The following is an 11,572-nucleotide window of genomic DNA, read 5'->3' on the forward strand; positions in this document are numbered from 1 at the left end:
AGGTAGTAATGTCCCATATTTTGCTTATAAAATATGTATGTATAGTAAACATTTTAGCAGGCAGACTATTCAAAATTCGAAAAAATAAAATGCGCCTCTTCACAGCAAGATACGAAACAAACATTACGAAACCACTTTGTCTGACGTCTACTACTTGAAATTTGTAAATCACTTTGATCTACGTTTTTATGCTCTAAAAACAAACAATACAAATGAGAATTTAGTCAGAAATTAATTGCTGCAATTAGCTGTTGTTATGGTGGATCACCGGTTCACTCTCTTCATCATAACACACATTTTTATTTTAATTAAATAGATAAAAAGTATCAACGACGTTCAAAAAAGAACTCAAAAACAAATTATAAAACCAATTAATGTGCACACTTGAAATGACAATAAATAAATCAGTGATCGCTATTACCGTTAATGCTATACGTACATATGTACATACGCCAATATGCTTATACACGCATTTACGCTTATCTCACAAACATGTTGCGTCGCAGTGAGTGTTTTTAATCAATTTTACAAATAACTGTCTCCTCGTCACACATACGGCTTGTCATATAATAGTATAATATATAGGGAAGAAATCGCACATTGTTCCAATAATATTATAGCTATAGAAATATTAATTATTCTACAGACTTAACTGTGAATCATAGAATAAATCGAATGGTAATATTAAAGCATTATCGCAAACTAACTGAGAGCCGCACATCGCATGCGTGATTGATTGATTGCTGAAGCTTTTACAAGAGATAAAGCGTTAACGGACTTTGCTGATAAATATAAACACTTACATATACATATGTACTATATGAAATAAGAGTAAACAAAGAGAGACGTTATGACGACTATACTAATAAATATGCCATAAGCTGTGTGATAATTCGATCAAAATTTTAAAGCATACTTTTACGAGTGGCACCGTCTTATGTCGCCAAATCGACGAGCTTCAATTTCAGGCATCAAAAACTCGGGTTATCATGGCGCGATAACGGTCGCAATTGACTTTTTTGAAGATATGTGGATCGATGATTCCAACGGCCCACAAACCACACCAAACCGTTATTTTTTCTGGATAGAATGACAGCTCTTGTATGACCAAATGTGGCTAGAAAACGTCAGATCTTTTTGGAACTTTTCAAGAGCCCATAGTGTCAAAAAAAGGCTACATCTTTTGGATCACCCGTTACACATATGTATTAGCCATTATTTTATTTTATCTACAATTGATTAATTACATATGATGTGTATAAACAGGTAGAAAAAAATGTACAAGCAAATAAGACAGCTGAAAAAAAATTGTTTGCAAGATTAGATATTTTGTGAAAACGAATATGAAAACAGGCGATAATATTTATGCAAATTTTCAAAAAAATATCTAGAAATGTTATCTAAATAAGTGGAATTTGTGGAATTTCCAATAATTGATTATTGACAATATTGTGTATCCCCACTCTCAAGTACACTTCCGGCCCCCACGAAAGCGAAGAGACACCTACGCAAGAGCGACTCTCACGCCACAGCATATAAGTTCCTCGATCAGCTGTTGCCATAACTCAAGTTATATCACTTGTGCAAGCCGGTGCTAATGCCGAAATTAACAAACAGCACATACTGGCACCGATACCGAATCACCACGTTATACACAGTATTTACAGACCTAATCACTTTAGGTCGTCAAATTATTCTGCTGTTGTGAAATGCTTCAACGAATTTATAAAATAGACTGGCCAAGTGACGTTTCGCAAACAATGAGATAAGAGAGCAGGTGATCGTTGTCCGTTCCGAAGGTTACGCATCATGGTCGGCACCACGCAACGGTTAGCGCGAAAGCGGCTTGCAGTAGCGGCATTAGCATTACCAGTTATGAAGCATTCAGCAAACACACTTTCAAATCGAACCGCTAGCCGTCAATCCGTCAGCCGGTAATTATCTGTACCATGACGTCACAACGCCACTGAGATAATGGCGGAGTTGGTGACAAGCAAAAGCATCACATTGGGTCAGTTGGACACAGCGTGTAAATACATGTGTCGACTGCGATAAATTTTAAGCGCAAACCAAAACAACAGCGAAACGCTTCGGCTAAATTTGGTAGTGCGAGTCAGTTGGCCACACGGGCACTGCGCGTGCCGTTTAGTTACAGTTATTGCGTCTCGCTACTTCCATATTGATTAGAGAACGCTAAATCACACAACAGCTCACCGATTAGTATCAAGTATTGGCTGATAGAACAACAACCGGTCGAAGCTAGCCTTTCTTCGCTGCTAAATGAGAATCACTCACTCAGAACCACAGCTGGTATCAGCGAGTTCGGACGCGCCGACGAAACACGTTCTCTCACAGGCGTGAAGAATTGTGCAGAAGCTTTCATACTTTATCAAGTGTTATTAATCAGAAGCAACTACTTCGTCAAGTTTTGCTAAAAACAGCCGGAAATTTTGTGGAATTGCTTAGATACGGTGTTATGAAATTGAAAATACAAAAAACTTATATAAAATATTAATACAGTTTTGAAATGATTTGAAATATACGCATAAATTTCTCAACGAATGGAAGTGTTAAGCTTGGTCTGTTATACAATATCGACGACCAATTCAAAGTACCAAAAAGGCAACTAAAAGACTCTTTTCTAAAATCAAAATATATCATGTGCCTTTAAGTGAAACCAAAGCAAGACGCCACTTGACCACAGCGTGGACTAAGATTAATTGACTCCGGCGGATTTGACACGACAACCAAAAAAAGTCCTAAACAGGTAATAAAACGGCACACACTTATTTCGACATTTGCAAAATATTTTTTTATATTTATATATATGTATATGCTATCTGTATATGTATATACATAATTAACATCTGTCGTCACATTTATCTGTTCGGTTATGATGTTTTTATCGCATTTAATTGAAATACCCAAAAATGTACACTCCAATATTCCACACTCTGCAGCTTAAGCTATGAATTTCACCATTTCTGCACAAACCAATTATGTAGAATACCCAATAGGAAATAATTTGGTATCAAAAAAATTTCGAAAAATTAACAAATTTTTATGTAATCATTTATTAATTTAATTTTTCGATATTTTTTTGATTGATGGCTCACGACAGTGTGACCAAAATGATTTATTTGCTTGCTTTTCAAGTCTTTGTTCCAAATTGATGATAAAACAAGATAAATGTTACAACAACTTGATTTGGATCTTTCAGTTGGTACTATGACAGCTTTATGCCATTTTGGCGGTTCGGAACAAATAGTCAGATTTTTGCGGAAAAACTAGCGATATCTAAAACCTGAGGAACTAGTTCCCATATACTAAAGGCGGATCCAGATATAGTAGTCGTTATACAGTTTAATATCATGGTATACAAATTTCAAATCGACACCTTCTAATATCAAAACCTACTAACTTGAAAAAAAAAACACATTATAAATCGTAGACGTGCGGGGGACATACTTTATTGCAATTTATAATACTGAAGTCAGTTCGTGTATTGAATAGAAAAATTTCACAAATCAATACGATGTGTGTTAAGTTTTGAGAATCTATCGAGAACTTCTTTTGCAGCGACTTCAAAGTCATGATGCGAGTGCAGCAACGACAGGCCGATCAATCGATCTTGAAGCATGCTCGTCTTCAGCTACGTTTTTATGCGACGAAGTGTCGAAAAAGAATGCTTCTAATTCAGTTGTCGGCAACTAGTTGTCTTTTTGACTTTTGATTCTTTTCCCAATGGCACTGTCACTGATCGAGTAGTCAATAAGATTTTCCATTTCTTTGGTTTTCAAGGCTCATACTTTTTCTAGAAGCAGTCAGTTGAAATCCATCCAATATTTCGCGTCTTCACTTCATCTTCGCCATGTATCCAACAGAGGAATGTACACTGAGACCCTATAGTATTATTCGCAAGTTCTCACGCAGAAATTTTCAAGTTATGTTTGTGGGCCGCAGATTCTTGGCTTTTCGTCATCAACTTTCAGTTTTTTCGTGTCTGAAAAAAAGGATCGAAAATGTTCCTTAGGTTTTGACTCCGATTTTGGAACGTTACAAGCAGCGTATCTTCAATATTTGATGCCTTTGCCAGATCAATCGATTCTTTCTGAAGAATCTCGCTGAGTGAATTAGTTGAAAATTCCCACATATCCCCCTTCTGAATCCGCCACTGCATATATATAGACCCAATCGACTCAAGTCGTCACATTGACCATTTATAATTTATATTTTATACTTGTGGTAAACCTTATATACACTGTTGAGTTCAAGTGACAAGAACACGAGACCATTTTGGTTTGAATTTTGTTTTAAAAATATTCTACTTGCTTAAGAAATTTGTTCCAGAGGATTTGAAGGCATAATTTTACTTAGGAAAACTTGGTTCAGAACATATCTAGATGATAGATATTAAAAATATTTGCCAAAATCTGATTTCTCAAGTAAATTTTTCCCATCATTCTATGTTATTTCAGCTTTCACATCTAGGTTTAGCCCTCAAAATCTCTTAACTTTCATAATTATATATAATAATAATTTCCCGGCTGACCTTGGCAATAGAGTGCGTATTTACTTGAGTACTTTTCCGCTACTGGAACTACCCTTAAGTAGTGCATGTAGTATATGGGCACACATAGAATATATATGTATATGTATTTATAATTACTAAGCATTACAATTTACAGATAATTTACAATAATATATATTGTGTTGCTATGAAGAATGACAATTGAAATTGAAATGTTATCAGATGCAACCAGCTTTCATTGGCTTTCAAGTGTCAACCTTATGTCTGAAGTGCAATTATTTTCATTCACATAAATAAATAATGCCAACAGCGTTGTTTACGATTTAAACAATTACAATTTAAACAAATCTTATATGAACATACATTGGGACAAAAAAGCAACCTCTTACGAAAAGTGTTTCGATAACCGGAAGCGGTTTTATAAGTATATTACAACTGGTGGGGGTTACTTTGAAGGCGATAAAATAAATATTGATGAATTATTAAATATTTGGCGTTTTATTTACAAATTCCGGATACTTTTTAGTCACAATGTATGTATACGAGGTATTTAAATTTGCCGCCATTTCACTTAAACTTCATAGTTGGCGAAGTTGAAACACTATTTCGACCATAGTTTCCATGCAATTATCGAAATAGGGCCACCAAGCGTTAAATATTTTTGAAAATTTGTTCATTAACGAAGACACGTTGTTCTATTGTATAATTTTGTATTTTTACTAAATCTGCTATGAACTGTCCGCTGTAGATTTGTTCTGGTTTAGGGTTGTCAATACTTTACTACATAAATGGCGGCAAGTTTCAAACTTGCGTTAATTTTGAGACTTGAATTTCAAATTTATATTAATTTTGAGATAACTTTTATACACATATAGAATATTTATATCGATCGCCAATTTTTCAGAACACCTATAGTAAAAACTCCTTCCCTACGCTCGATTCTGTTTGGTTTCTTGAATTCAAGTTGTCACTATCTACAATATTAGCGGGATTCTCGTCTGCTCAACCACTTGTGTATGTCGAAAAGTTATCAGTAAATTTGATTTCGTTTTCAATTTTACCTTCATAATTATTTGTTTTTAACTACTCTTTTCTGGTTGTTTCGATATCTACTTACTTTATGTCATTCAAATTTAATCTTGACATTATCTGCCACTTGAAATATGGAATGCAAATTATAATTATAAGATTTTTATTATTATTTGCGTCATTCTTTAATTATAATAATGAAAGGAAATGCACGAGACTGTGTGAAATTCACCCACATATATTGGACAGCCTTGATTTGACAGGTAAAAACTATGCATTTCTTGCAATTGTTTTTGCTGTACCTATTAATTAAATGCTGAAAGACAATATATTTTTTAACAGAAGTTGCCTTGGTCTTAAGTGTACTCAATACCATGGTATATGTATTTCCAAAGCCACTTGAAAGAAAGTGCTTCCCAAAGTGATCACTTCGATGCTTAATGACACAAGGATCACACCAAAACTGTTAATTTTAAAAACATACGTCACCCGAAAGAACACTCCAAATCGCGCAGACAGAGATTATTGAAATGAAAAATTACTTTGAACTCACACGACCTGAGCGTGAAGTCGATTAGAATTCTTCAAAACGTGTGAAAATAAACACGCACTAAATGAAGAGATAAGAAATTGTTCATGAATTTTATGAGATTTACGGGAGGTTAAGTTTTTTGTAATTATTTATTAATTTCTATAAAGCTACTTTATACATATTAGAAACAAATGCATTTTTGTTATTTTTGAAATCAAAGCAAACATTAGTGACGCAGCAATATTAGAACGTCATATCAAGAAGCTTGACATAGGGGTCTCGATATAGGATACAAGTGTGGCGCATAACGGGGAATTTCCAACACTTTTTATAGCTGATTATTATTCTACATACCTACTATATATTTCTGTATTCTTGTATGTCATATAAGTACATAATACATACCTAATAAAATTGTATAAGCCAGAAATTCATTAAGTACCACGTTCAAGATTATCGCTAATTCAATCGATTAAGTTTTGAATAGTGTAGTCTTTAGGTAGTCAAAAAAATAATTGGAACACATTTGTAGCCGAACTAGGTCTTAGTACCCGAGATATAGACATAACCTTAGAAAAATGCACACGTTGCATTTGAAACGGCGACAAACCTTGGATGAATGAGGAACTAAAGAACCTACGACAGTACTCTCGCAGGGTCTTTAACAAAGCTATGCGGTTCAATAGTGACAAATGTTGCGATCCATACCAGACCGCATGTGGTCAAGTAGACAACGTAAGTGCAACGGCAAAAAGTAAAAAACTTTATCGAAAGACTACATGCAGACCGCACTAATGCTTGAAACCAAAGTTCTAAGGTACTGAATATTGAGCATTAAATAAAAGTATTACGTAGAACATGTACTCATTTCCAACAATTGGACGCGAGACAATTGTAACCTGTCATATTATCCAGATAGCTGCTATATATATTTCTGGCCTAATAATGAAAATAGGAAAATTTATCAACGAAAATGGTTTTATTGTTTTTCAAAATATTCTCCATCAAGATTTATACACTTTTGCATGCGCTCAAACCAATTTACGAAGCACTTTTTCCACTCCGATTGAGACACCTCCAAAACATGGTTTCTGAATGCTTCAACAGCATCTTCTGGCGACGAAAATCGTTGACCAGGCATTATTTTCTTGATGTGTGGGAATAAAAAGAAGTCATTGGGTGCCAAGTCAGAGCTGTACGGCAGATGACCCATCAATTCGACGTTTTGGCCGGTCAAAAAGGCGCTGGTTTGAGCAGATGTGTGAGAGCTCGCATTGTCATGGTGCACAATGATTCGTCTTCTCTTGTTCGTTTATATATGTTCGAATTTCTCCGAAGACAGATTCTTCAGGTTTCTTACCAAGTCCACAAAGTTTCTGGATAAATCTTAAATTGCTTAGGAACTCAATTAAGGTTTTTTGTGATAATCTAAGACGCCTACAAATTTACTCAATTTGCATTCAATAAAATTTAAACTTTCGCCCGTTAAATTGATTCAATTAAGAATTATCGTCTACAATTAAAATAGCGGCATATTTGCCGACAAGTTAAGATTTTATAAGATTTATCTTTTCTTTTTTGCAGCAAACACTCTAAACATCTGGAGAAAGACTATAATAATCACATATAATTTATTAAAGCCAAAATATTGATAGTATTAGTAGTATTGTAAGCAGAATAAAACTTAGAAAATGAATTCTGAATTAGCGAAGATCGAGGGCAGCACGCTTGCGCTCTCACCACTCATCACAAAAGCGCTGAAGAAGAAGCCGACGAAACCGCTGGGCGAGCGCAAGAAAGCGGTGCGACGACAGGTAATTATACATCATTCATTAAATTTGCAAATTTCACACTGAAAATTACTTTATATTTCAAATACAGGAACTGATGGTGTTGCTTGGTAACACCTGTGTGGTGGCGTCTGGCATGTCGGTAGCATTACCTTCCGTTTCATTGGGTCAACTAACAAGTAAAGATGACATTTATCAACTCAGCACGGAGGAAAGCAGTTGGTTTGGTAAGCAGAGACAATCGTTCAAACGTATCAGTAGTAATATGCTCGCAGAAGCATGTAATTTAGTTTACTCCCACAATTAGCTTAATAATATAGTCGCCGCTTAAGTGACATATGACAAGCACGCTATGAAGATAACATGATATTTTTGGATAAAGTGCTTTTATGATATAATAATATAAAATTTGTAAAACTTAGCTCTCTTGAGATCTCAGATACTTTCTAGTTCATTTAGTATTTTAAATGAGGAAAAAAGTAAAAGCACTTAAGCTTTGCTCTTCTTCTTGCAGCATCCATCAATAGTATGGCCTGTCCATTTGGCGGTTTGATTGTTGGTTATCTGATGGATCACTTTGGCCGCAAGAAGACAATGCTGCTTACCAATGTAGTTGGTGTAATCGGTTCGGCTTTGCTAGCAACGGCACCCTACCAAACTTCCAGAGATGCTCTCTTCATTCAAATGTTAATTGGTCGCTTTGTGTCAGGTAAGAAAAAGTTGCTTCATTACTTATTGCCAAAAAGACCTACTAACTCAATTTTGCTTTCGTTCAAATAGGTCTTATGATGGGCGCAGCGCTGTCGCCTATTGGCTCTTACGCGGCGGAAATCAGTTTGCCGCTCATGCGTGGTCGTCTGATTTTAGGCTCGTCCATTGCCATAGCCACGGGCATATTGCTGATGTATGTGCTGGGCTTTCTGATACGCGTAAGTTCTTAGCTTACTCAACTTTTAGAACGCTTCAGTTATTTATAGACTGATTACGATTTCTATTGCAGGACCAATTTCAATTGATTTGCCTCATTTCCGCGATTTATCAATGCATTGCCTTTTGCTGTGTTTTACCAATGCCGGAATCGCCCAGCTGGTTGATGCAAAAAGGTCTTGTGGAGAAGGCGCGTAAATCGCTGAAATATTTCCGTGGGCTCTCTGAGAACGGTAAGTTGTGAAGACTAAACTCAAGTAATTCGTTGCTGTGGATAACAGATTTTCTTGTGATCTTTAGACAAAACTACCTATGACGAGTTCGAGAAGGAATTGGCAATGATTAAAAAGAATTCCGACCAGAGCCGCGAAGCTGCCGAGAGCGAATCACTCTTGCAGGCCATACGCTCACCTGAAGTACATAAACCACTCATCATGATGATGGGTTTCTTCTTCTTCCAACAGTTCTCGGGCATTGTTATTGTAATTGTATTCGCTGCACAAATCGCCACCAGCGCCGGTGTCACCGCCGATCCTATGCTCGTAGCCATCTTCGTCGGTGTGGCACGCATCACCACCACCTTCTTCATGGGCACGATTTTCGAGCGTTGGGGTCGTCGACCAGCCGGTATGCTCTCAGCGACCGGCATGACAGTCGCCATGTTTCTGCTGGCGGCTAACGGCTGGTGGCCTGTCATCGGCGAATACTTGCCACTGCTGCCAATCATTTGCATTGTGCTGCACATTATATTCTCCACTTTGGGACTGCTGACACTGCCATTCTTGATGATCTCCGAAGTGTTTCCACAGCGTGTGCGTGGCAGCGCCAACGGTTTCACGCTGTTCGTGGGACTCACATTCTCGTTCTCAGTTGTGAAGTTGTATCCCAGCGTGGAGGCGCTGATCGGTACACCGAATAGTTTTGCTGGCTTCGGTCTCATTTCACTGCTCGGATTTGTGTTCATCATTTTCTTCGTGCCTGAGACGAAGGGCCGTACACTATTGGAAATTGAGAACTACTTCCGCACCGGACGACGTGTCACGAACGCGCAAGTGGCGCGCCGCGAGTCACAGATCGCAATGGAAGTCGCCGCGGGCGTCTATAGTTCACAGTATGAGCTGGATGAGGTCATCAAGCGCCTGAGCAAACTGCACGAAGACTGCGAGGCAAATGAAACGGATGATTGTGCGTAAAATATTTTAGAGTTATGTAATGTATTGTAGGAACATATTTATGAATTTTTTGGTGTAGAGAATAAGTGTACTTAAAGTTAACATTAAATAAATTATTTATACTGTGGTGCTTGCTCGAGCTTCCAATTAGCTTTGTATGACAGAAAAGACAAGTTTGCTAAATAATTTAATAAAAGAACAATTTAAAAGACTAACGGTTGTTACTAGTTGTTATTATAAATTCAGTTTGTATACTCATCAGAAAAGCAATATCTCTAGAACTGGATACCTTTAGAAATTTTAAAGTAAACAATAAGCGGTCATCGACTTTCCACCAACGAGAACAATCTATCTAATCTATAATAAATTTTACCAAATACAGCACATCAATTCTATGTGTATATATATATATATATACATACATATATGTATGAATATGTAAGCCTTTGTCCATATAAAATCGAATTTGCTGTAAAACTCGTTTGAACAACCAGAACTATAAATTTTGAATTTAAATAAAATATAATATATGCTCGCATACCGCATTGCGACATCTGTGGAGAAAATTTTGCAATGATTGCTTTCAGATTTTTAAATCCGTACAGTAAAACACAGTACGAAGCAAAAAACTTCTAAATGTATTCCACAAATTGAGTGTGGAATCAATAGGTTTGTGTCTTTGCTAAACACCCAATAAAATTGTGGATTGCGGGGTACAAATATGTTGAAATGAGGTCATTGTTGCTAAGATTTATAAAAAATATGCTGCAAGTTTCTTTGCTAGTAAGAAATAATTAATATTTTACTTTATTTATTTCAACTTCGCACTACATAAGATCCGGATAAAATAATTAAAAATTTTACACATTAAGTCACAAGTAAGTTGATCAGCATAACGAGCTGAGTAGATTGAGCCCTATCCGTCTATATATCTTTATATACGCAAACTAGTCACTTAGTTTTTAAGATATCTTTTTGGAAAATTCGCCTTTCCTTTCCTTTTCCCCCAAAGAAGCTGCCTATTCGTCTGAACCGTCGATAGCGAACCACTGTAGGATATAGCTGCCATACAAACTGACTGATCCAAAAATTGTATGGAATACTTCTTATTTAGGTAGGGTGCCATTATTTCTCATCTAAAGTTTATACTCCCAAATTTCTACGCCGTTTTTTTCTAACGCCTGTTTTCTATTTCCACTGCTCTACTCTACTGCTCTCTTCTGGCACAACGCCTCAAATTTTCTTTCGTTGTGAAAATCAGAAGCCTCCCTATTCATTCAATGACATTATCGTCGTTTAATGAATCATAAGTGAATCATAATCAAAGTTATTTTCCTCTTAGCATGCTTGTGAACTTGCGAGATACGTCCCCAAGCTCTTTGATTCGTAGGAAAATTCTTCAACCGTTGACGCTGAATCGTCTTCACGAGGTTTGTTCTCTCTCGCAGTTGTTATAAGATACCAGAAAGATCTTGTTGCAGGAACATTAGCAAAATCTGAGATTGCGGAGTTTCTGGATGCTTCTCGGCTCGTCTTTTTACACAATTTATTAATTTAACGGCCTCTACAGCTTCAACATCTGCAGTATGAT

The 11,572-nt window shown here is 36.4% G+C and overlaps 1 protein-coding gene across 1 annotated transcript; it reads left to right on the forward strand.

Annotated features, from left to right (window-relative positions):
• The first annotated feature begins 1,848 nt into the window (after positions 1 to 1,848).
• LOC126755962 (facilitated trehalose transporter Tret1-2 homolog) lies at positions 1,849 to 10,196 on the forward strand. Its single transcript, XM_050468702.1, has 7 exons — positions 1,849 to 2,767; positions 7,677 to 7,906; positions 7,974 to 8,109; positions 8,397 to 8,591; positions 8,663 to 8,811; positions 8,883 to 9,042; positions 9,110 to 10,196. The coding sequence occupies exons 2-7, from the start codon at positions 7,784 to 7,786 to the stop codon at positions 10,000 to 10,002; spliced, it is 1,656 nt and encodes a 551-aa protein (XP_050324659.1). The 5' UTR covers positions 1,849 to 2,767; positions 7,677 to 7,783; the 3' UTR covers positions 10,003 to 10,196.
• The last annotated feature ends 1,376 nt before the right edge of the window (positions 10,197 to 11,572 follow it).

The sequence above is a fragment of the Bactrocera neohumeralis genome, chromosome 4 (assembly GCF_024586455.1).
Source record: "Bactrocera neohumeralis isolate Rockhampton chromosome 4, APGP_CSIRO_Bneo_wtdbg2-racon-allhic-juicebox.fasta_v2, whole genome shotgun sequence".
In the NCBI taxonomy this organism is placed as follows: Eukaryota; Metazoa; Arthropoda; class Insecta; order Diptera; family Tephritidae; genus Bactrocera; species Bactrocera neohumeralis.

Coding starts and splice junctions, on each gene's coding strand:
- LOC126755962 (XM_050468702.1), top strand. CDS start 7,784: ATGAATTCTGAATTAGCGAAGATCGAGGGCAGCACGCTTGCGCTCTCA. Junction 7,907..7,973: donor AGAAAGCGGTGCGACGACAG/GTAATTATACAT, acceptor TTTCAAATACAG/GAACTGATGGTGTTGCTTGG. Junction 8,110..8,396: donor GGAGGAAAGCAGTTGGTTTG/GTAAGCAGAGAC, acceptor TTCTTCTTGCAG/CATCCATCAATAGTATGGCC.